Source organism: Cucumis sativus, chromosome 3 (genome assembly GCF_000004075.3).
Source record: "Cucumis sativus cultivar 9930 chromosome 3, Cucumber_9930_V3, whole genome shotgun sequence".
NCBI classification, from domain to species: Eukaryota; Viridiplantae; Streptophyta; class Magnoliopsida; order Cucurbitales; family Cucurbitaceae; genus Cucumis; species Cucumis sativus.
The window spans coordinates 13,849,038-13,875,372 of NC_026657.2; the positions used below are offsets into that span (position 1 = coordinate 13,849,038).

Below are 26,335 nucleotides of genomic sequence, written 5' to 3' on the forward strand. Positions count from 1 at the left end.
TTTTTTTTGTATGCTCCATAAATAGTTTTATTTTTTTCTATCAATAATAATTTTCCTAAATATTTATATTATGATCAAATTGATGGGTTAATTGTTGTATTTGTTTTGTTTTTCCAAATGAACATGTTCATCTAAGTAAGAAAAAAAAACAATAATACTCCATTTAAACAAACAACAAATAACACATGATTTTTTTCATAACTTCACTTTAATAAAAAAAAAAATAATAATAAGGGAAACGTTTTTATTTTTTTAAAAAAACCATGAATACCATTAGAAAAATAAAATTCTTATTTTAAAAAAAAACAAACAAACCTGCATGTTTATTTTGGGCTACCAACAGTATGATTGGAAAACTAAAATTTATTTAAAAAAACAAAGTTTATGATAAGAAAAAATATATTTATATTCTAAAATGGAAATACAAGAAATGTAGTCCAAATTAGATATTGTGGTTGCTACATATGTGATAGGAAGTCCGTTACGTTAATCCATTTTTAAACCACATTTGTAGAATTATTTTTTTTGCCTAATTTAGTTCCAGAAATATTTGATTTGGTGATGTTTGTTAACTTTTTGTATCCACTTAGCAAAATCTCTAGAAAGTTTATACAATTATATTTCTCAATAGATAGATATAGATATTGCTTATAATGTTGTTGCCAAACTTATTAATTTATGCTTTGTTTTTCATTTTAAGTAAAAAAAAGAATTGTGAGTGGTAGAAACGTGGAGGTAGGAGGAAAGTAGAAGGAAGGTGAAAATCCAAAAAAAAGAAAAGAAAAAGAAAAAGAAAAAGAAAAAGAAAATTGCACGTGAAAGAATTCCTCCATTCTCCTTAGGCATAGACAGAGGTGCTTTGTTTTTCACTTGGAAAAAAAGATAGTTCCTTTTAGGCTCTTTAATTTTTGTCATTTTCACGTGGTTTTTGTTTTTGGCGCTTTCAAGTTTCACGTGGCCTTTCCTAAACTCCCCCGGGCCCCACACCTTTTTTTCTTTTTCATCTTTTCTATTTTGTTCAAATTCTACCATAATTACATATCTCCAACTTTTAAGAGGGGTCAGGCTATATACTAAAAACAACTATTTATTTAATTTCTCATTCTATATATTATTTTAACATAATACAAAATATATATACAATTATTTCCTAATTATATATAACTTACCTCTATTTTGTAGTTAGAGTTTGGAATGGTTTAAATTTTAGGAATACTGGGAGTTGTATTTCCTACTCATATATACATTCTTTTCAACTTCATTGGTTATTGTGTACCATGTAGACTCAAATTTATTAAAATAAATTAGGTTAAACCTAAATAAAAATACCTTTAAAATAGGAGCTTTTTTTTTTTTTGTTTATTTTTAAAAAATAGAATAAAATGCAAAAATATTTAAATTATTAAAACAATTATAAAAAAAACTTACAGGCCCACAATGTGAAATAACAAAAATATCATCGCAATTAATCGGTCACACACGCGTGAAAAAATGGTTTTGTACTTAGCCTAAATAATCTTGTACATAGTTTAAATGATCTCCTAACAAGTTTAAACAATTTTGTACCCTTATACTAAGTCTAGGTAATCTTGTACTCAGCCTAAACGATCTTGTACCATTGTATTCAGTCAAATGATCTTGTATTAAATCCAAATGATCTTGTATTAAATCCAAACGATCTATTAATGATACTGGTGTATCTCTGTCTATTTGGCATAGACAACTAATTGTTTAGATATTTGTACACGATTGTTTAGATCTGTACCAATGTCATTTAAATCTTGTATCAAAAATAAAAAAAATGAAGAAGAAGAAAGAAATTCTCGAAGAGAAAATGAAAAAATTAATAAATATTTACATAAATAATCATAATATTGCAAATTGAAGAAGAAGTAAATATGAAGAAATTAATAATATGATGAGGAGATGATTAAATAATACAAATTAATAATGTTCACACAAGATTTCTTAATATATATATAATAGGTAGATATACATGGTTCACTAACAATGTGTTAACTACGTCCACGGGGCATAGGAAGATCGAAATTATTAGAATGTTTTCAAAATACAAAATGATGCCACTAGGTTAGAGACTTTATATATTGCACTTTTCTAAACCCTACCGTCAAAATCGTAAATAACTCTTAAAAAGGCACATATGCTCAATTACAAAAACTAAAGAGCTTTTGGGGACATAGACTTTGGTCAACGAGACCTGTACTATGAACAAATTTGTTCATAATGCCAAATACTAAATTCAAAGCATTTTAACATTCTTTAATGTGTGTGCAGTCATTTTATTTTATTTCAACAAAGTTTTCTTTTTATTCACAAACACAACTTTTTTAATCAAACGAAAATTCTATTATCTAATTAAACAAATGAAAAAAAATAGATATAAGTCGAATCATTTTGAGAGTGATATTGTTAAAATATATAAAAACGTTGAAATATGATTTATAAATAATGGGTGATGTTTTTGTTAGTTTGAGACATTTTTAGAAAAAGGAAACTAATGAAGATAGATTTAGGTCTAAAGTAGGCAATAAAATATTGTATCATAAGTGAGAATAATATGTAGAGATGAATATATGTTTTATGAATATTTTATCTTTTCCATAAAAGTTAATTAACATATGGAATAGAATTGAAAATGGTATTTGAGAAACAATGGCCTAAAAGATTCATGTATTTGCTCAATAAAAAGGAAAAAGAAAAGAAATAGTTAATCTATGATACTAAATGATTTTTTTTTATTTATCAAGTTTCCAAATGGGAAGACTTGAGGTCCTCTCACTTTGAATTCCACAATAAAAGATTAGCAATTTCTTTCCATTTAATTAATATTTAAGTGGGTTGGCAAAAACCTATACTATTCAAGGGGAGAGTTGATTTATTTTTCAACTCTATTTGGTTACAAAATTCCCAACTTTAATCCATGATTAACTTTGACTATAGAATCATTTAATCTATTTTCCAAGACATAATTATGTAAATTCCCTTTCACAACTTTACATTTTCAACTTTGTTTCCTCTAAGCTAATCATTTTGTCTCGGTTATAATACTTCATTGTTTTTTATTTTTATCTCATTTTATTTCTAGATTAAAAGATTGCAACTTGGATATTGAAATTTTAAATACATCAATCTCAACAAAATATCAATATCTCTAGTAAAATGATGTAATTATTTAGATATGTTCTTAAAGTTGTTGTTTTAACTTTAAATATTAAACTAATCAAGGCATAACTACGTACATCATAGTGACATCTACATTTCACACTCTTTGGTGACACTGTTACGTTTTTTTTATAGAACTAAGAAAATTTTGTTTATGTAGTGGTGATGCATGTTTCAATTGACATGGTTGATAGATGACATAGTATAATAGATATTGGATCACAAGTGAAGATTGACTAGACTTAACATAAACATAGCTACTCGAATCATTCTAAAAAGGGAGTAGTTTATATATATCAATATATCTTTATATTGAGATTAATAGATGATATGTTTTTATATGTTGTGTCTAAGTGAGCTTTGACTAAGTGGAGAAGTTTATATATTATCTTATTATTACTATTTTTATATTAAGATTAATAGATGGTTTTTTTTTTATATGCTATGGCAAAGTGAATTTAACTAAGTGATATTGACATAGCTATTGTCTCTTAGGTCGAAAGATATAAAACATCATAGATATTGATTAATTTAGAATATAACAATATCAAACTAATTGATTTACTTTCCATATTTTATGGACGAATATTTAATAGCTGATTTTACACATGTTTTTGAGTAATGTGCAGTACTTGTGGAAACATTTTGAATAAAATAGAGTAGAATTGTATTGACCAAAAACAAAATTTCTTTTGGAATTAAAGTGAAGGGAGACTAAACCTGAAAAAGATGGGCAATTAAGGTAGGATTGATGAATGGCCATTTGGAAAACTAAGTTAAAAGAATTATTTCCAAAATTGAATAATGATTTTAGGTAATGGGAAGTAGATATCTTTGCTTGCTGGTTTGGCATCATTAGACTCCATAAAGCTACTTGAAAAGCCTTCCTTGTCGGTAACAATTAGAAACAAGTCCTTTTCAATGCCAAACATTTTACTTTATATATATATTTTTGTATTGTAATTTAATTAAACCATGCCAGGAGATTTCTAGGTTCATTTGTAGATCCCACTATCTTTCCTCTCCACGATAACATTAAAATTATATATGTGTCAAATAAAGAAAAATTCTAAAATTCTAAACCACAACCGATCATTCCTTTAATTTATCTATATCTCGTTGATGTTAAAGAATGATAGGCTAGCTATATTGTACATGCGTGAATGATTTCTCAAAATTGTTTCTTATTTACTAATTAAAAGATTTCTTTTTCTTTCTTGTTTACATTTTCTTGCTAAGAAGAGGGTGAATGTGATGGAGTTAAGCTGGAAAAGTAAACTCTAGATGTGTCATATTAAGTGTGTCATGGTAGGTGGAAACAAAGAAAACTAAGATAGGATGGTTAAGATATTATGGATGTTCGGATGTAAAAGAGGAAATTGGCTAAGTCCACATAGAGACATTTTGGACAAGCTAGGCAAAAGGAGGCTTGGTGGATGGCCAAAATAGAAGTAAATAACCTCTAAAGAGGTTATTAGTCGAGATGACATGAGTATGCGTCCAAAGATTGAGCGTGTGTGTGGCTAGGCGAAGAAGGCTTCTCTAAAGAGGTTATTTTGATGGTGAAGAAGCACGAGGTGTTTTGCCTAGGTGGCCATGAGGATGGCAAGAAGGCTTGCACGTGAGATGGGGCTTGCGGCCATGTCTAAAGAGGTTAGTAAGATATTTGGAGTCTTTGGGTGTTTTGTTTAGGAGAGGAAGTGAGGTTGGTGGCTAACTATGGCAAATCGGTTAAGTGAATTTCACATGTTCTTTGCATGCAAGAGTTGAATTTCTGCAATTTGTATGTGTCAAGAAATACTTGTGCAAGGTTCACTATAAATAGGTCACTTTAGGAGAAAAATTTTCTCATTCTACCCATGCATTTTGGCTCAAATTACTCTAAAAAGTGTCTAAATTGGGTCTAGTTTATAATTTAGGGTTGCATGTCAATTTGAGGCGAGGAAAATAAAGTTTGAATTGAAGAAAGGAGAAAAGGTCATTTCCAGAGGGAATCTAAGCAATCTTGACTTTTAGAAGGCTACAAAACTCATTTCTTCGTGTTTTTGGCTGCAATTTGGAGGTAGCCCCATTAAGAGAATTTAAAACAACTTTGTAGAAGAAAGTTTTTGCAAAAGAGTTATGAATTTTTAGTTATGATTTTTTAAAGTGGAGTTAAGTTTATGGACAAAAAACGGGTTTTAGGTAGTGTTGGTGGTTAGCCAAGTGTCAAGGATTTCAACGTGAAATGGACGTGTGTGTTCATGGAGAAAGAGGTTAGTGATGTGCTTAGTGTAATGAGCATGCTTGCCTAGGGCATTGTTTGCACATGGCTGTATGCCCAAATACTCCCAATTTATCTTGTATTTAGTTTAGCTTATTGCTTTCCTTTTTTATGTCATAAACCTAGCAAGTGACATTTTGGCATTTTTATATGCAAACCAATCAGAGCTGAAATGTTCAAAATGTACTATAGAGGAGGCATAGTAGTTGAATCTCCGATCAAACATTATCGAACTCTTTACAATCAAAGCTTTTCTTTACACTTGACGGTCTTCCATGATTTCTTTAACGATGTTTTCAATTAATTTATTTCTCTTTCACGTTTTATAAAATATTTTCTCAAGAACACAAAGAGAGACTACATGGTTTAAATAATTAATTATTCTCTCATTCCACTACTTTTCTCTATAAGTAAGAAAATAACTCTCTCCCACATCTAAAAAACTCACTTTTCTCTCTAATTAACTCTCTTATTAAAACTTCTCTTTTCCTCATCTATTCTTTTCGTCTTTCTCTTAACATTTTATCTTCCAACTATGCACATTCTTTTTTCTCTCATTAACTCTTCTCTATCTCCGTACCTTTCAATTTCCTCCCTTTGAAATTTTTGAATATATATATCTTACTCTTTTCTTTCATTCATACTCGTAGGTCGCAACAAAAAACTAAAATGTAAAAAAGAAATCAAATGTTCATTTCTTTATGGTCTTTTTTATTTTTTCTTATTTTTGTTGTATTTATTTATTTCTATATATAAATATGTTTGTGTGTATTTCTTTGTAGATGTTTAAAGTATGTAATCTTAGATTTTTTTTTGTTAGAATGTAAACATGAGATCTAAATATGATTGTATGTATTTCTTCATGAGATGTTTGAATCATATAACTATACATTTGTTTTAGAACGATGGACATTGTAAAAGGATACATTCTTTGCTCATTTTTATCACTTAATTAATTTATAATTTTTATTAATTTTTTTTTATTAATAAGTGGTAAAATGTAGTTAATACTTTAATTGCGTTTGAATTAAGTAATTTTGTTGAAATCTAATTGTTAATTATAATTAAAAGGTAATATGAGGGATAAAAGTAGAAATATGAAAGTAGTTTTTCCATTTTGATCTCAGAAATTCATTAAAAAAATAATGAAAACTTTAACTTTAATTTATTTTAGAATTTTAAAAATTTTAGAATTTGAATAGTTTTATCTAATAATTATTAAAAAATATCCTAACAAATTTATTATTTTACAATAAATTATAATAAATTTTAAATTTTAAAAAGTTTGAAACTCTCAATAATTCAACGACACTACTCAACTCTTGAAATTAAATAGACATCACCTCTACATTCCTATTTTCTATAAAAATCTTGTACATGTATTTGTTTTTTCCACACTCAACCATTTTTTTCAAAATAGTTGTTTGGTTAGTGTACTAAAACATAATAGATAATCACATCTTTCTATAAAAAGTTATGCAGGTTTATTTTTTCTTCTTAGCAAAGAATTTATTCATCCAGTATGATATTAGATGAGGGCATTAAGTTTTTCTTTTTCTTTTTTAATCCTTCCTAGAATAAATTATATAAAGTAAATACTTTAATGAATATATGTATTGTTATATTTAAAAAAAAAAATTTAATTTAATTTTAAACATATTAAAAAAAATTATCTAAAGCATGTACTAATCTCTTTCTTTCTATAGATGTTTTCACATTTCAACTTTAAAAAAATTTGTATACTTTTTTTTAAAATGAAAGCACATGTTTTTGTTAAAAATCAAATTTTATTATATTTTAAGAATTTAACATTGATTGCACGATTATTTTTTTAATGCATTATATCTTATAAAATACATTAAATACATTAACATAAAATGACGTTTAATTGTCTCCATTCTCGACTTTCATTTTGAAATACCTTCTTATGTAAACATTAATTTTCCAATTAACTCATTATCAAATAATTTGAATGACAACAATGATAATGTATTGTTTATACTTTTTTCAAATGATGTATTTTTTTTTTTTTGTAGTTTTTGAAATTAAATTTGTTGAATTTTATTATCATGTAATTTATTTATTTGATTGACTTCAAATTTTCTAAGTTCACTATATGTATATTATACTAATTTCATGAATTTGTTGGGTGTTAGAATATGGCTAAGATGTAAGATAGTAAGAATTGGAAAAGAAGAATGTGTGGAAGCAAGAAGCAAGCGTGAAAGGTCCTGAAATGGAGTGGGCCTATGGCCCATAAAAAGAAAGGATGGAGGTAGCAAATGGGATTTTATAGATGGAGAAGAGCCCGAAATGAGACACGCAATGTGATTAGGAGCGGCGGTAGCGGAAGGCAGACGGTGCGCGTGAAGGCTAGCCAAAATGCACAGAGTAACGGTGGCCCAGATTTGGAGGACTCTGAGACAAAGCCGCTTTATTCTCTCTTCCCGCTGAGAACACAAAGAAGAACCGAACAACAAACAACCATCATCGCCAAATTCCTTACTCCTTTCTTCCAACCAAAACTCCATTAACAAACATCTCCATCTCCTACAAGATCCAAAAAACGGACAATACTATGTTCTTCTTCACTACCAGGTACCTCTTTCTCCGATAGGTTTTTGTCTTTTCTTTTCTATTACGTTCTTGGTTTTCTGCTAGATTCTCTTTGTTTCTTGCCAATTCACATGGAAATGGAAATGGAGTTTCCGAAGCTAATGCATTGCCGTCTTCTTCTCTCTTCAAATGCTTTTCTCCTTAAATGCATTTCTTTCTTCCCTTTCCTTTTTCTTACTTTACCGTTTTGTTTTGCTTAACTTTCGGAGATTGAGGCGTAATCATTCCGGAATTCTTTTCTTTTACATCTTTTTGTCTCTTCTTGTTGCACTATTACACCGGGGACTAATCTTTTCTCTTCAAGGATTTCATTTTTATTTCATAATCGGTTTATTAAAGTTGTGCTTGATTTCCCCCCTTGGCGAGCTGTGTTTCTCGTAATTGAAATTAGACGTGCGAATTTCTGAGGTAGAAGTTGGAGTACGAGCCAACCTGAGCTAAGCTTATGGTTGGCCATTTGTTACTCCAGTCTAGCCTCGTCTTCCCTTTTGTTTTTCTGAATTTCAATTTTTAGAAATGGAGCTGGAGTACGGAAGTTTGTTATAGGATTGTACTTATGTTGATACGTACGTTTCGTTTCTCAATCATAGACCCACTAGTCATTCAAATTTTTTCTTTTTGGTGTTTGTTTTAAATAATGGAATTTAATACGCATCTACAGTTCGAGGGGTTTACTATTTTTTTTTTTTGGTTATATACTGATATCTTCCAATTTCATTTCCGCAACGTAGATGGTGTTGAATGGCTGTTTTGTTCACCATCATCACATTATGTGTAATGAGATTGACATTATGAATACTTCGAAGGGAACAAATTGCATATTAGCATGTGTTTTTACACTATGCTATTCAATGATTTGATGATTAGTACCCTAAAGTCTTAGACATTCATTCTGTTAGATGGTCTGATCAGCTTTGAATTGCATTAGTGTCTTCTTTAAAATCTTCATCTTTTATTCGATGCAAATGTACATCCTATTCACCATAAAAATATGCTTTGATAGCTTAACTAGTTTAAGTCCATAGTTTTCCTTGCTGTTTCCCTGGTTTTGATAATTCATTCGTTGTTGCATGATATAAGTGATTGACTATGGTGCTAAGTAAACATGCATGTGTTTGTTTTTTTTTTTTGTGAGTTGCCGAACTGAGTTAACTGAGTTTAACTGAGCAGTAAATGCCATGATCTTCCACCCTAGAGGTTGGAAGTTCGATTCCCATCCCGCTAGTTGTTTGTGAGCTACCTTATCTTCCTTTTAGTAATGACATCTGTCAATCAAATCTATCAAATAATTAAAGTCACAATAATGATGATAATAGTGCATGCAGTCATCTGTACCATAGGTTATTTGACGTAGTTTGGAGTTTTTGTAAGTTGTTTCTAGATTTCCATTCCATTACTTATATTATTACGAAACGAAAATTCATTCACAGTTTAGCAATATAATGCACGATGTTTAAATTATTTTATTTAATTTCTATAACCTCGTTATTCAAACTTTGTTTGTTTCTATCTTAAGGAAACTAAATTTTAGGCAGGTATATGAAAAGGAATTTCAAGAATTAATAACGGTCACATGAATTTCTTTGTTCTCTCTCACAAAGAATAAATTAAAATAAAACGAATGACTTTTGCTGAGTATACCTTTTAATCTATCTCAAAATTGGATATCTGTTCAGTTCATAAATTAAGGTTATAAGTACGAAGTCTTCACAGTAGAAGCTGAGTTAATATATATTATGATAATTTTGCCTCATGAATTTATCTTTTAAATGGAATACTTTGAGACTATTTTAAGTAACGTAATTTTGTTTTTTTATCTTGATTGAAGATTTCCTATAACTATTATTTGCTGACACTTGTTTGGAATTCTGAAATCAAAGAATGGATTGTAGAATCCAAAAATACCTCTTTATTATTTATCACTACTAGCCCTTATATCTTTCAAGATGGCTGATGCTGGTCATCTTGGTGTCTCTCCAGTGCCCTGATAGTCAAGATGTATGAATGTCTGTGGAGAAGTTTGGTGAGGGAAGTGCTTGAGGTGGTTCCTATACGCATGTAGGATAAATATTCAGTACAGCAAAAAGGAAAATTTCTGCTCCTTGGCTATTGTAGAAATTGAAAAAATTAACTCCAAAATGATCGAGCAGGAACTGACTTTTAATCTTCAGAAGTGATGAGCAAAAAATCTACATTATTTTAGTGGTTGATTCTTTGGCCTTAAGTCTGAGCAACCCCTAGTTGATCTAATAGGAATAGGAGTAGTCAAACTGGAGATTAGCTGATATTCTTAGGGGACAATATGGAAGAAAGAGATGAAAGTACCGATACAGAATCAAGACCTAATAATAATGCTGAAGCAGTACAGGAAGCCAAGGCCAGTGTCGATATGGAAGAAAGAGATGAAAATACTGGTACAGAATTAAGACCTTTCAATAATGCTGAATCTGTACAAAAAGCCAAGGCCAGCGACAATATGGAAGAAAGAGATGAAAATACTGATACAGAATCAAGACCTAATAATAATCCTGAAGCCGTACAAGAGGCCATGGCCAGCGACAATATGGAAGAAAGAGATGAAAGTACTGGTACAGAATCAAGACCTAATAATAATGCTGAAGCTGTACAAGAAGCCAAGGCCAGTGACAATATGAAAGAAAGAGATGAAAATACTGTTACAGAATCAAGACCAAATAATAATGCTGAAGCCGCACAAGAAGGCAAGGCCAGTGACAATATGGAAGAAAGAGATGAAAATACAGATACAGAATCAAGACCTAATAAAATTGCTGAAGCCGTACAAGAAGCCAAGGCCAGTGTTGAAGTTGAAGTGCTAACTTGTCTTTCAAATGAGGCAAAGTATTCAGGTTATCAGGAGTTGGGAACAACTCCAGAGTTTTCCAGCAAAATTGATGGTCCAGATGAAGAAAAAGCAGGAGTCCAACAGAATATGGAACTTGGTTCTGGATATTTGCTTAGTGAGTTGTCAGAAAAAGATAATCAGACCATCTCTAATCATGCTGATAATGATCGAGTTGAAGCTGGCAATTTATTATCTAATGATAAAGATACTAAAAATTTAAAATTATCTATTGAAGATGAGGCAACGACTCTTCTTAATGAGTGCTCGGAACTTCCTCTTGAAGATGTCACCAAAAATTATATCGAAAAGATGAACCCTCCCATTGGAGATTTAACTCAAATTACTTCTATCCAAAGTTTAGAAACAATCCCCAGTAATTCCCAGCAATCGGCTCGCAAGGATAAGATATTTTTGAAATCAAAAAAGAAAAATTATAAGTTAAGGTCCCATGTAAGTAGCGACAGAGTTTTGCGTTCAAGGACCCAAGAGAAAGCTAAAGCTCCTGAACGAAGTAATGACTTGAATAATTTTACTGCTGAAGAGGATGGAAAAAGGAAGAAGAAGAAGAAGAGAAATATACAAGGAAAGGGAGCAAGAGTGGATGAGTATTCATCAATCAGGAATCATTTGAGATATTTACTGAATCGCATCAGATATGAACAGAGTTTGATTGAAGCTTATTCTAGTGAAGGCTGGAAAGGGTTCAGGTATGTATTTTTCCCTCTAATGGGTCTTATATTGACTGGATCTTGATACTTGCTGTATTACTGTGTCTTTACTGATTTTGACGGATGGTCATTAGCTCAATTGTGTGAAAAACCTCTATTGATTTCTTTTTCTGTGGTGTCTGTGTTTCTTTGAACCCCCCCACCAACATAAAAGCTTGTTATAGGTCTCTACCCCACCCCGTGGTAGAGGGTGGTTCTGGTTGAAAGCTAACAGATTTGCAGCCTTGTGTGGTTCCTCACCATTTGGTTTGGTTCATATGATGATTGTTTCGTATTTCAAGATTTATGAATTTGTCCTAATTAGACTTCTAGAATTCCTGACGATAATAAAAAATAGAAAGTTAAATTTATTGTTATTTCATTCTGACATGAAGCAGATAGACATTTCTATGCACTATGTTTGGATCAGTATTCTGAACTTTGTATTATAATTTGATCTTTGTTTCAGTCATTAATGCATCAGATGATTATTTCTCTTTCCATTTTATCTATCATAATGGATGTAATGGAATGCATGCTGATCATTACTATAACCATGCAGCTCAGATAAATTGAAGCCCGAAAAGGAACTTCAGCGAGCATCAAATGAAATAATGCGACGCAAATTGAAAATAAGAGATCTATTTCAACGTATTGATGCCCTTTGTGCTGAAGGGAGGCTTTCTGAATCTTTATTCGATTCTGAAGGACAGATAGACAGCGAGGATGTAGGGAGATACTATCTTAAATTTATTTTTTACCAGATGTTATGTTTTGATTCATTCTGAATAAATTTTGACTCTGTCAAGGCATCTGCTTTTTGTGATAAATGACTTCATTGTGAACTTCTGACCTTGTATCAGATATTCTGTGCAAAATGTGGATCCAAAGAACTGTCCCTTGAGAATGACATCATATTATGCGATGGCATTTGTGATCGTGGGTTCCATCAGTTCTGTTTAGAACCACCTTTGCTAAACACAGACAGTAATACTCTCACTGGGAACTAGATAATTAAAAAGTTGATTTTGTGTTTCTCAAGTAATTTTCTGTTCATGCTCCCTCTTTTCCTCTCACAGTTCCGCCGGATGATGAGGGATGGCTGTGCCCTGGATGTGATTGCAAAGATGACTGCTTAGATCTTCTCAATGAATTTCAAGGATCAAATCTTTCAATCACTGATGGTTGGGAGGTAATTTAAATTTTGCAAAATATATTCAAATAGTGCCTTTTTCATTGTTTGTTATATTGTTGTTTTCCTCTACTGTGTGCAGAAAGTCTATCCTGAGGCGGCAGCAGCAGCAGCTGGACGAAATTCTGATCACACCTTAGGTCTTCCTTCAGATGATTCTGAAGATGGTGATTATGATCCTGATGTTCCAGATACCATTGACCAGGACAATGAATTGAGTTCTGATGAATCAAGTTCTGATCAATCTAACTCTGATCCGTCAAACTCTGATACATCTGGTTATGCTTCTGCTTCTGAGGGATTAGAGGTTTCATCTAATGATGACCAGTACTTAGGTCTCCCTTCTGATGACTCGGAGGATAATGACTATGATCCCAGTGTTCCAGAACTTGATGAGGGTGTTAGACAGGAAAGCTCAAGTTCTGACTTTACATCTGATTCTGAGGATCTAGCTGCCCTTGACAATAACTGTTCTTCGAAAGATGGTGACCTTGTGTCTTCATTAAATAATACTTTGCCTGTCAAAAACTCTAATGGGCAAAGTTCCGGTCCCAACAAGAGTGCACTACATAATGAGTTATCAAGTCTACTAGACTCTGGTCCTGATAAGGATGGTCTTGAGCCTGTTTCGGGAAGAAGGCAGGTTGAACGGTTGGATTATAAGAAGCTCCATGATGTGAGTATTCTCTTATAATCATAATGCATTATATTCTTATAAAAAAAGAAATTATATTGCTATTTGCCAATTTGTTCTTTAAGTATATGGTATATGGGAGACTCTCTCAACAATCAACATTATGCAAACATAGTTGATTGACCATATGTTTCTTTTTTCATAAAGAATATCTCATTACCCGATTGGAATCATTGATGTGTAGGTAACTTGTGTCTTTATTAGCTAACTGAAGTTTTAGGTTAGTGACAAGCCTCTTCTTTTGAAACATTTCAGTGTGTTCTACTCCTGATCTTGAGCATGGTAGGAAGACATGCCTTCTCTCTTACAGTAGTATTTATAGGACTACTGATTAAAGAGAAAGGGAATCACATTTTTGGCCCTTCAACTAACTTCCATTTACTTTCAACTTTTATAATTTAAACCACAAATTTTCAGAAGTAATTTGATTTGAACTTCGACTTTTTTTCCTTCTTTTTCCCCTCATCTTCTTTTTTTTTTTTTCTTTCCTCTGTCTCATCTCTTTCATCTTGTGCTTTTTCTCCCCTACTCCTTTTCTTCATTTTTTTCTGGTTTCATACTCTTTTTGAAGGTTGTCACCCTCTCACATCTTCATTGCAAGTTTACTATCTCCCTTTCTTCTATGCTCTATTTTCTTTAAATGAAAAACTCGAATAAAATGACTGACCGACCTGACAGCCAGTCAGTTGACCAAATAAACCCTAAACAGTTAGTCGGTTTCCATTTATGGAAAACCATCTGTTCGGTTTTCCCCCAAAACCGATGTTGATGACATGGACAACCCTAAATACACCTTTGATCTGGTGTTGGTATCTATGTGATCCTTTCTGTTTCAAAATGTATTAGTCCTTGTATATCCCACTTTCTGTTTAGCTCTTGTTCCAAATAGGGACTATTGACCCCTCTTTCTTGTTTAGCTCTTGTGTATCCTTCCTGTACTAAGTGCCTACTGTCTTTTTTTATCTATTAATAAAGAGATCCATTTCCCTTTCAAAAAAGAAAAAAATGTATTAGTCCTTGGCTCCTTGCATTTTGGAAACTAGTTCTAAATGGTCCTTGAGATCTTTTGATCATTATTGCCTAACCATTATGATCAGGCAGTTAAATTGTTGATTGGGTGATTTGGCCATGATATATTGTTGTAAAAGTATCTTTTGTTGAGTTGGTAATTTTCTCTCTTTCTTCTTTCCCTTCCCCTTTTTCTTCAAGCTACTTTGTTGGAGACAAGGTTTGCCACCATACGCTCTCCTGTCTCCTCCCTTCTCTTTCTAGTCCTTCAAATGTGCGGTAACATCACCACTGTTGGGAGTTATCGTCATTGTTGATAAGTGCCAATTTGAATCTGCACAATGAGAGGGAACCTTCCCTTTGTATCAGAATTTATATAGAAAGAAGGGAAGCCTCCTCTCTCTTCTCCAAGGATTTGGGTGCCATGCGACAGTTAGGAGTGAGAAGAGCAGACGTCCATTGTCACTAGCAAAGGCAAAGATGAGGGGAACGGAGAGAAAAATTGTCAACGCATGTTTAATCAAGTATTATTAATTTAATATAATATTGCCTAATCATCCAATATATAGGAACCAAAGGTGTATTTTTGTTTTTATCTAATTAATACCATAAATAATTATTTTAAAAAAAGTGTCCAGCTTTCTTTTGCCATTAAAAGTATTGAAAGCAATAAACACGAAACCAAGGCTTACGTGGAAACTCGAGAACTGGGAGAAAAACCACGATGTTTTTAGTTTTCTTATTTTCTCTGATAATTACAATGGTACAAATGAGGGAACTTAAATAGGATGTAAAGAGCAAAGAAGAAAAGGAAAAGAAATATTTATGGTAAGTTTTCCATAAATATTTTTTCCATATATACAAATTCTAACACTCCCCCTCAAGTTGGGACATAAATATCAATGAGGCCCAACTTGCTAACACAAAAATCAAAGTTTGGCCTGAGAAGCCTCTTGGTGAGAACATCAGCAACCCTGTTGGCTAGAGGGGATGTATGGTATGCATATGCTCCCACTGTCAAGTCTTTCTTTGATGAAATGTCGATCAATCTCAACATGTTTGGTTCTATCATGTTGAACTGGGTTGTTAGCAATACTAATAGCGGCTTTATTATCACAAAAGAGCTTTAATGGAGTCTCGCATTCCTGATGAAGATCAGATAGGACTTTCTGGAGCCAAATTTTCTCACATATTCCCAGACTCATAGCTCTGTATTCGGCCTCAGCACTGCTCCTGGCCACAACACTTTGCTTCTTACTCCTTCAAGTAACAAGATTGCCCCAAACAAAGGTACAATAACCGAAAGTAGACTTTTGGTCAACAATAGATCCTGTCCAATCCGAGTCAGTATATGCTTCAATGGTCTTTTTGTCTGTTTTTCTAAACATCAGCCCTTTACTAGGTGTTTGTTTCAAGTATCTCAGAATTCTATTGACAGCGTCTATGTGTTTCTCATAAGGAGCTTGCATAAACTGGCTGACAACACTCACAGCAAAGGAAATATCAGGACGAGTATGGGATAAGTAAATCAATTTACCCACAAGGCGCTGATATTGTTCTTTATCAACTATAACTTGATCATCAGAGTTTCCAAGTTTACAATTGAACTCAATAGGAGTATCAGCAGGACGACATCCCAATATACCTGTTTCAGTTAGCAAACCAAGGGTGTATTTTCTCTGAGATACGGAGATACCTTCTTTAGATCTGACCACCTCCATTCCAAGGAAATATTTCAGATTTCCCAAATCCTTGATTTCAATCACCCATTCTCTGCTTTAGTTGACTGATTTCTACCTGATCATCTCCAGTTAAAAGAATGTCATCCACATAAACTATTAGAACAACAATTTTCCCTATCTTGGAAACCATTGTAAATAAAGTATGATCAGAGTGCCCCTGACTGAATCCTTGGGACTTGATAAAGGTATTGAATCTGTCAAACCATACTCTGGGAGACTGTTTCAGACCATATATGGATTTGTGGAGTTTACACACCTGTTGACCAAACTGGGCTTCAAATCCAGGCAGGGGCTCATGTAGACCTCCTCAACAAGGTCTCCATTCAAAAAGGCATTCTTAACATCCAGCTGGTAGAGAGGCCAATCTTTGTTCACAGCAACAACAGATAGTCAATTCCATGGGTTTGAGTAAATCCCTTTGCAACTAACCTTGCTTTGTGTCTGTCAAGAGTACCATCTGCTTTGTATTTCAGAGAGAACACCCATTTGCATCTCACAGTTTTGTGTCCCTTGGGTAGAACACAAATTTTCCAAGTTCTATTCTTTTCAAGAGCCTTCATTTCTTCCATGACTGCATTCTTCCATTCAGGACACTCTAAAGCAGTGTAGATGTTTTTCGGTATTATGGTAGAGTCAAGGCTTGCTGTAAAAGCTCTGAAATGTGGAGAGAGATTATCATAGGAAACATAGTTGCAAATTGGATGTTTAGTACAAGATCGGGTACCTTTTCTTAGAGCAATGGGAATGTCAAGAGAGGGATCATACTCATCAAGTTTCCCTGTATGACCCTGTTCAGCTTCATTATTATCAGTTTCTGTCTCAATCTCATCACCACTATTCTTTTCTTCCACATTTTCAAGAACAGCAACATCAAATTTGTCATTCTCACTTATCGTATTATTAGTACAAGGTTCAGTAGGGTTTTCCATACCTTGATCTCGAGGAGGTTCAGTGTCTTGGACTGGAGCCGACGGCTGACTAGTAGGGGACCTAACTTCCTTTCTGAGATTCCTCCTGTACTACGTTTTCCAAGGAACTTGGTTTGTGGGTAGAACTATAGGATGAGGATCAATGTCAGACACAATATTAGGAGTAGGTTCGATAAATTCAAAGGCGTTGTTAGACTCTTCACTCACACTCTTCCCCTGAAGATGGCTAACGGGAAAGTAAGGTCGGTCCTCACTGAAAGTAACATACATAGTGACAAAGTATTTCTTGGACGGCGGGTGAAAACATTTATAACCACGCTGGTGAAGGGGATACCCAACAAACACACATGCCTGAGCTTGAGGGGTAAATTTGGTTTGGTTAGGGCAAAAATTATGGACATAAGCGGTACACCCAAACACACGAAGAGGAGCCTCATAAACAAAACGAGTAGAAGGGTAGAACTCCTTAAGACAATCTAAGGGAGTCTGAAGGTGGAGAATACGAGAAGGCATTCTATTGATTAAATGAGTTGCTGTAAGAATAGCATCTCCCCACAAGTATGAAGGAAGGGAAGTGGATAGCATAAGGGAAGGGGCTACTTCCAGAAGGTGACGGTTTTTTCGCTCAGCCACTCCATTTTGTTGAGGAGTGTAGGCGCATGAGTTTTGGTGAACAATCCCCTTAGAGGCTAGAAATTCACTAAGGCTATGATTTTGGAAATCCCGGCCATTAACACTCCGAAGAATAGCAATTTTTTTATGGAATTGGGTTTCAATGGTGTGATAGAAGTTTTGAAAAATAGAAGAAACCTCCAATTTATCGGTGATAAGGTAGACCTAGAAAAGACGGGTATGATCATCAATGAAAGTTACAAACCACCGTTTCCCAGATGAGATGGTGACCTTGGAGGGACCCCAAACATCACTATGGATAAGGGTAAACGGTTGTTTAGGTTTATATGGTTGTGAAGGAAAAGAAATCTGATGTTGTTTTACCCGAATGCACACATCACAAGATAACGAGGAGACATCGATTTTAGAAGGAAAAAAAATGGGGAAACAAATATTTCATATAAGTATAGTTCGGGTGACCCAACCGAAAATGCCATAACATAAAGTCATGTTCAGAAGTGCTAAAATAGGGAGATAGTAAACCAGTCTTAGAGATACTACTACCGGAGGTATCATCATCAAGGATGTAACGCCCCCTGCTATGTCGGGCAGTGCCAATTGTCCTCTCCGAGCTCGAGTCCTGAAAACAGACAGATTTAGGTAAGAAAGTAGCTTTACAATGCAGCTCACGAGTGATCTTACTAATAGATAACAAGTTCTAAGAAAGCTTAGGCACGTGCAAAACATTCTGGAGAGAGAAACCGGCAAAGAGAACTATTTGTCCTTTGCCAGCAATCGGGGCTAAAGAACCATATGCTATCTTGATTTTCTCATTACCGGCACAGGGTGTATAAGAGACAAAGTGCTCCGAAGAACCTGTCAAGTGATCTGTGGCTCCCGAGTCTAAAATCCAGGGATTCTTCCATCAACACTAATAAGATCGAGGGACTGAGGCATACCTGATTGAGCAATGGCACCTAGGGTAGGAGGGCTGGTCTGGCTAGTAGTAGGGCTAGTTGACTGAGAGGTATTGGCAATCTCCCTAACATCGGTACGCCCTAAGTGCTTGTTGGAGGTACGTTTGTTACCTCTTGGGGGTCGACCGTGGAGTTTCCAACACTGATCCTTGGTGTGCCACTGTTTCTTGCAGTGCTCACATATGAGGATTGCTTTTCCACTATTCTTCTCATTACCGTGGGTCGAGAATCGAGCACTAAGGGAAACAAAGTTAGTTATATAATTCAAAGGTACATTAGGGAGCGAAGTTACCGGGTTCTTTGAATACATCGGTAGATCGATTGATTTAGAGGATACACCAACTTCAAAAACAACTCTGTTGTAGGTTTGGTTAATCGCAGGACCACAAACATATGGTTGTACAAAACTGGAGGGTGCCAATGACATGCTCACTTCAATTCCCGATCTGTTATGGAGTTGGTCAACCTCATTCCCACCGTAGAAAGGTTGCCGTAAAGGGTCGACGGACAGATTTGCATTGCTGTACAAATTTGACAGATTTGTAGGTTGCTGTCCGACGGCAATAGGTGGAGCGTGCAGCTGCGGATGGCCGGAAGGGTAAAACAATTGGATAGGCGACGGCGTGTAGAGGCGGATGGGATGAGTAGTGAGATGAACATACGGCGGCGCGTGCGGTGGTTTTTGGTCGGAATATTGCCCGGACGGCGGCGAGGGTTGGCCCACTGTGTAGATCGGCACCTTCTGAATCTGGTGGAGTAGTTTTTCCATGGTGGTGTCCACGGAGGCGGAGCCCGGACAATGGCGAAGGTTGGCCCACTGTGTAGATCGACGCCTTCTGAATCTAGTGGAGTAGTTTTTCTATGGTGTCCACGACGACGGTGGCAGAGGTGGTGGCGGCGTCGGTAACATTTTTTTTGGTCAGGGTGTTTCCTAAATTTTTTTCTAGGGTTTTGTGGTTGCTTTGCTCTGATACCATATTGAAAGCAATAAACACGAAACCAAGGCTTGCGTGGAAACCCGAGAACCAGGAGAAAAACCACGATGTTTTTAGTTTTATTATTTTCTCTGATAATTACAATAGTACAAATGAGGGAACTTAAATAGGATGTAAAGAGCAAAGAAGAAAAGGAAAAGAAATATTTATGGTAAGTTTTCCATAAATATTTTTTCCATAGATACAAATTCTAACAAAAAGATTAAAATAATAATATGATAAAATAGGAGCATTTTAAAAATAGCAAAATAAATTAAAATATTTACAACCTATAGCAAAATTTTGGATTTTATCAATGATAAAAACTGATAGACTTATATCACTAACTATCAATGTCACTGATAGAAGCATATTAGTGGCTATCAATGTCTATTATTGATATAATCTAAAAAAAATTTGCTTTATGTTTAAATATTTTGTCAAATTTGCTATTTTTGACAATTCCCCGATAAAATAACCCCTTAGACATACTTTTTAAAATTCATAGTTTAGATAGATTTGGAAACTTAAGAAGTTAAATAGACTTGGAAAAGTCAAAAGTGTAATTTACCTTTAATCAAATCTAATTTTTGATGCGAAAGTTTTTAGTTTTTACATTAGATACCAACCAATATTTCCTGTTTGGTCGCTACGAGTTGCATTATATTATCATTTAGGGCATTTTTCTCATAAACTATTATTTATCAAAATAAACCTAATATTCTTCATAGTGAAGAGTAGGGAAATTTGTTTTCCATGCTTTTTGGTAAGTACAGAAGTACGTTCTATGAATTTTTCCTTGTTGTAAAATGTTGAATCAGTAGTAAGTCATTTCTCATTCTTTTATCCTTTTGTAAATAATTGTTTTCTTACTTCTATTGTTTGTTCTTTGTCAAGAAATAGCAAAAGATAAATAAAATCAAGTGGCCTTATCTCCATCAAGATGTGTTTATGTAGCTTTAGTACATCATGTTTGTATGTTGTGCTTTAAATGCTTGATAGGAGAAAGTCTAGATATTGAACAGGGTTCTTGCTTAGTTTTGGACTAAATGAGTTAACATTTCTATTCATTTAAATTTTTTTCCTATTACATTATTGAAGGAGACATACGGGAACGTTCCTACTGACTCAAGCGATGACACCTACGGGAGTACTTTGGACTCGAGTGATGACAGAGGCTGGGATAGTGGTACAAGGAAGAGAGGTCCTAAAACTCTGGTTCTTGCATTGTCAAACAATGGATCTAATGATGATTTGACCAATGTAAAAACTAAACGCAGTTATAAGAGGAGAACTCGTCAAAAGCCAGGTGCTATAAATGTGAATAATTCTGTGACTGAAACTCCTGTAGACACTGCAAAATCTAGTTCCTCTGTTAAGAAAAGCACATCATCATCAAATAGAAGACTCAGTCAACCTGCATTGGAGGTAACTTCTCCTTTTATGTTTGTGTGTATATATATTTTTTCCATTGGCTGGGATTTCCTGTTCCATTCATTGTCTTATTTGTCATGTATGTTCTTTTTCCTCTTTTCTCCGGTGGGGTTGGGAGATAAGGGTTTACTCAAAGATCTCCCATTAGTCCCCTTGCATTTAAGAATGCATTGTGATGCGTAGAGACTACATCAAAGGAGACAAATATTGGAATTACTGACAGCCATACGATCTAATATATTTGCTGTTTCAAAAAATATATCTATATAGAAAGAAACTCTTGCTAAAATAAATGTGTCATTCTAAAATTCTGAAGCCAGTCAGGTGGTCCGAATAATTGCTGAGAAACTCAAAAACAGTTTTCTTCTGTTCTTCTGTCTTTCAGTTTTCATCTCGCTTCCATGAAATTTGAAACGAAATTCAGACTGTCCTTCATGTTTCATCTCGCTTCCATGAAATTTGAAATGAAATCTGAATCCTGTATATGTTTCACATTCTCATTTAGCTAGTTATATGTAAGAAATTGAATTGTGACATGATGATTAATTTAAATTAAGATGTTATTCCTTCTTGTAACTGGAACAAAACTTTTCTTTGTTGTAGCTAATAGTGAGCATTTTAGCTCTCTTTATGCCCTTGGGTCTTCTCTTTGCAAACGGCAGTCTCAATTTTGAGCAACTATACTCTTGATTTCAACTTAGATGCTTTATTAAAATTCTATAGGTTATCAGCTTGCGTGCGTTGTTGGTTAGATTAGCAATCAGCACCCTTCCTGATCTTTGAGTTTGGACTACTTATTGTGAATATCAGTTTCCTTGCACTTGTATAGTTCACTTGGTTTTTAAAACAAACATGCCTTAGATTTTGAAACGTTAAAATGATTTGCACGCGAAACTAATCAGTTTTGAGTGAGAGGACCAAACAGGTAAGATGTAAAAGAGCCATTGAGATCTTTGTTTCTTGGTTGTGAGAAACAAAATGTATTATTAACTTCGATATATCAAGTTTTTTTATGCAGGTTCAACATTTTACTGAGAAGAAAAGATTACTATTTATTAATTTAATGCCATGCCTTGTTCCTAATATTGTCGCAAATGTTCCAGAGACTTCTTGCATCATTCCAAGAAAATGAGTATCCTAAACGAGCTACAAAGCAGAGTTTAGCACAAGAACTAGGCCTTGGTCTGAAGCAGGTTTGCATTGGGTTTCTTTGAAAGTTTTAGCTCAAATTTTATTCTATTGAAGGCTCAATAATCTATTCCATTTTCAGGTTAGCAAATGGTTTGAGAACACGCGATGGAGCACACGCCATCCCTCAAGCAGTGGTAAGAAAGCAAAAAGTTCCTCAAGAATGAGCATTTATTTATCACAGGCAAGTGGAGAACTATCCAAGAACGAGCCAGAATCTGCAACATGTTTCAGAGATACTGATAGCAATGGTGCTCGACATCAAGACTTACCAATGGCAAATAGTGTTGTGGCTTCATGTCAGAGTGGGGATACAGGGGATAAGAAATTGTCGTCTCGGAAAACTAAAAGAGCAGACTCTTCAGCCACAAAATCCAGAAAACGGAAGGGCAGGTCAGATAACACGGCATCACATTCAAAAGACAGGGAGGGATCACCAAGGCCTCCTGCCAAGTCACCTAAAGTTAATGAAATGCAAACAGCAGATAGGTTTAAGACAAGGAGGAGGAGATCCATTTAGGTTCTGAAGTATTGATGCGTTCACAGGAATTTATTCGACTATTTACCCTCTCCCAAGAAACACACTAGATCAGATGCGGGGATTGTTTGAAGGGAGGTAATTATGAGAAATCCCAATTGTTTGTAGGTCTTTGTGATCATATTGAAATTGTTCCAGATCTAATCCCTCACGCATAAATGCTTAGTCTTAGTTACTTAAATCTAGAGTTTGTTGTTAGATATTTATTTGCATTTTCAAGTGAATGTTCTCATCAGACCCTTCTCTTGATATGTGTTAAACAATCAATACGGACATCCATTTAGTTGGAGAGATCCTTCAGTTAAACAAGCCTTGTCCAGTATGAGGTGACATGAATTTATATCAGCTGGTAGTAGTCCATTTCTTGAATCTTCTGCAGGGCCATCTTTGACTTTTGCAAGCCATGCCAACTTGAACGCCCCTGGGAAGGAAGCCATGCAAATAGAACTATAGAGCTACAGCTACCCTTTGGCCTCAGAAGCGATAGATCACTTATGGAATATGGATGCAACATCGTTCTGAAGTCCTATTCAGTATTTTATTGTCCTTATCTTTATTGAAAAATTTTGCGATTAGTTCGGTTATGAAATTTGAACTTTAGATTTGGCAAAATTTACACTAATGTTGAATTTAGTTCTCTGTATACATTGAAAGAAATTGGATCTCCTGCAGTTGGAACCTACGTTTATCAAATTGAATGAGTAAAAGTGTTGTCAGCGACTCAAATTGGTATCAAATCATCCTCCATGTTGATGGAGCTTACATCCACGTTTTCTAGATGTTTTCATCTTGTAATTCAAATGGAAGCTTGAGCTCTGGGTGATCGTGATCGAGGACTGGGACATTCCTCCCTAATGGGAAACCACAGGAAGAGATGACTGAAGCAAGAATCTTAAAGTTTACAATTATTATTGATCTTTTTTTCTTCCCCCTTACACCCTACTTACTTAGTTTGATGTAATTTATATACTCTACATCTTATGGTTGAAACAAATCAGGCCTCTTGTGTTTCATGAAGCAGAAGAGATATAACATTAAAGATGCATCTTCCTGATTTCACATTGGATTCTAGCACTTCTCCTAAAGTTAGTCATGTGCTTGATATATATGAATGAGCTATTGGACACTATAGGAATGAAGAAGACAATCCCATATCATTACAACAGACAGATTTAAAGTCGGAGACTCAGGTCGAGCTTGAATGGTTCCATTGGTGGTTCTCGTGGTGGTGGTGGCTCTGGGAGAATCTGATGTTGAGCGAAACGGAAGCTTCCTGGCCACATAAAGTCCATGGCATCCCCCAACATGAAAGGTGCTGCCCATGAACCATTTTTAACATGATTAAATCTTGCAACAACTGCAGTGTCTTCCCTGCCTGGTTTGTGCACAAGTGAATGTGGTTGAACACCAAGGGATCTAACCATAGAATTATGAATTGGAAGACCTAGCAAAGTCATCATTTTATGAGCCTGGTGCCTTCTAGCTGCACTTCTCTCCCTCTTGTGGGCATTTTGGTGGCCTCCTAATGCTTGTGAACTGTAAAATATTCTCTTACAGAAGTTGCATGAAAAAGTCTTGGTTGAAGCTGCAGATCTTTGTGAATCGTTTAAAGGCTGTTTGTTCCGTCCCAAGCTCAAGCTCAGCCACTCCAAAGCTCCAACACCATCAGGTTGGTCTCTTGCTTCTTCTAATTCTGCTTCTTCATCTAATTCTGCTTCTTCTTCTTCATTTGATTCATCTTGTCCTTTGTTCTCTTTAAATGATTCAATTTGTTCTCCTTGAAAAATCATCGCAAACACCAGATTTCCAAATTAGTAGAGCTAGAGATGATGATATTGAACTATAAAATGGACAGGAATAGGATTGCTTAGCTGATTCTTTGTCTAACCTTAAAACTACTACTACTACTGCAACTGCTAAAAGCTTTGGTGGTAACAAATTTTTTATTCTTGGTTTTTCCCAGATGAAGAAATGCTGAGAAAAACTATAAGGATGTAAGTGCAAGTTTTTGGTATATATGTTTTTTTTGCATTTCTTATCTTCTCATTCTCTTCCGACCATTAGTGGTCCAGTGGACAATGCTTATGTCATCTCTACTGTTTCCCTTTCAAACTAAAGGATTCCCCACTTCCATCAATCTTTCCCATCCCTAATTTCTCAAACTATACCACCTTTTTTTTTTTAACGTTCGAGATGCTTTCAGATAATCAGATATTCAACTCCTTTGATTAGATTATTTATCTCGACCGAATCATTATCGGTTAATCTAGACATCTTTGAAGTGTTAGGTTCACATCATGGTCACTAACTTAATTTCTTTAGGATATTGAATATTCTATTGAAAGTTTCTACGCCAAATGTTTGAAATTAGATAGTTTTCTTGTGAGATTAAATGCCAAAATGTTATAATTCTTTAGATGTTTGCGATTACGATGATGAAAAAAAAAAGGACGGTCAAAGTTTGAATTTGAAATCACTTCAATTATTTGCTTCAACCCCACAAAAGAGAAATGGTTTGATGTATTGAAAGAAAGATTGGTCAAAATCCAAACTCAAGATAATGTTGATTTTCTTGTCTTTGTATTGCTACCTTCATAGCCACAGCTTTAGGAGCAAATATACCAACCTTACACAAAAACTACTTTTAGGGAAGTTTGTGAAAAATACATGATTGAAATTCGTACAAAACCACAACAATCAATATCAGTCTCAATCTAACAGTCTAACAATCTATTTGAATTGTCCCTCCAAGGCAACGAAGGAGTGCTTCTTATCACACATGTAAAACGAATCACTTTTAGAAATTACTTTTCTAGGATTCTTTTAAGGCTGATGCGTGTAATACATATCTAAAACCCGAGTATTAATTTCTTTTTCTTCTTAAAGAAAGTTGGTTTTGTGAGAAGAAGCATCAGACAAAGCAGATAATAGTGGTTTGAACATCATTACTTGATAGATTGGGTTTGCAGTCTGACCTAATTGTACATGATTGGGATAATTATGAGTCTAGTTTTATTATATATCTGATTATTTATTTTCCCCTAACTTTTTATTTGCGTTGGCCAATCACATGACCTTCTGCAGGGGAAATCCACTCAAGAACCACCTTGTTTGTGTTTGCTAATAAGTTCTTTCTTTCCATTATAATCTCATGAAAAGGGATGGTAACCCCCACAAAGAAAAGATGGTTCTTTTGGCTAGTGAAGGGCAATGTTTCAAAATAATATTTGATTGGATGGTTTACTGTTATACATTTTTTATTTTCTATTTCCTTTTTTATTATTTGTTATTTCTTGTTTGATAAGTTATTTCTTTTTTTTGGGTAATAATAATTAAAAGTATAACCACATTTTTTTTAAAATTACCAATAGACTACTATCAATAATATTGGCTGTTGGTGACAAACTCCTATGAG

The 26,335-nt window shown here is 34.3% G+C and overlaps 2 protein-coding genes across 3 annotated transcripts; one reads left to right on the plus strand and one right to left on the minus strand.

Moving 5' to 3' along the window:
* The first annotated feature begins 7,761 nt into the window (after positions 1–7,761).
* Positions 7,762–23,640, plus strand: LOC101204775 (homeobox protein HOX1A). 2 transcript variants are annotated; one of them, XM_011652929.2, is made up of 9 exons: positions 7,762–8,044; positions 10,043–11,632; positions 12,195–12,360; positions 12,496–12,619; positions 12,712–12,824; positions 12,907–13,500; positions 20,862–21,188; positions 22,298–22,387; positions 22,465–23,640. In XM_011652929.2, the coding sequence occupies exons 2-9, from the start codon at positions 10,365–10,367 to the stop codon at positions 22,900–22,902; spliced, it is 3,120 nt and encodes a 1,039-aa protein (XP_011651231.2). In that variant the 5' UTR covers positions 7,762–8,044; positions 10,043–10,364; the 3' UTR covers positions 22,903–23,640. The 2 variants fall into 2 exon arrangements, with proteins under 2 accessions (XP_011651231.2, XP_011651230.2); XM_011652928.2 differs by lacking the exon at positions 7,762–8,044 and having other exon boundaries at positions 10,009–11,632.
* A 159-nt stretch (positions 23,641–23,799) lies between these two features.
* On the minus strand, positions 23,800–25,185 carry LOC105434856 (zinc finger protein 7). Its single transcript, XM_011652931.2, has one exon. The coding sequence runs from the start codon at positions 24,708–24,710 to the stop codon at positions 24,093–24,095; it is 618 nt and encodes a 205-aa protein (XP_011651233.1). The 5' UTR covers positions 24,711–25,185; the 3' UTR covers positions 23,800–24,092.
* Positions 25,186–26,335: the final 1,150 nt, after the last annotated feature.

Bases quoted from the DNA above. Each gene is read 5' to 3' on its own strand.
- LOC105434856 (XM_011652931.2), bottom strand. From the start codon at position 24,710: ATGATTTTTCAAGGAGAACAAATTGAATCATTTAAAGAGAACAAAGGA.
- LOC101204775 (XM_011652929.2), top strand. From the start codon at position 10,365: ATGGAAGAAAGAGATGAAAGTACCGATACAGAATCAAGACCTAATAAT. The intron at 11,633-12,194 runs GTATGTATTTTT...ATAACCATGCAG, and splicing joins GAAGGCTGGAAAGGGTTCAG to CTCAGATAAATTGAAGCCCG. The intron at 22,388-22,464 runs GTTTGCATTGGG...TTCCATTTTCAG, and splicing joins TAGGCCTTGGTCTGAAGCAG to GTTAGCAAATGGTTTGAGAA.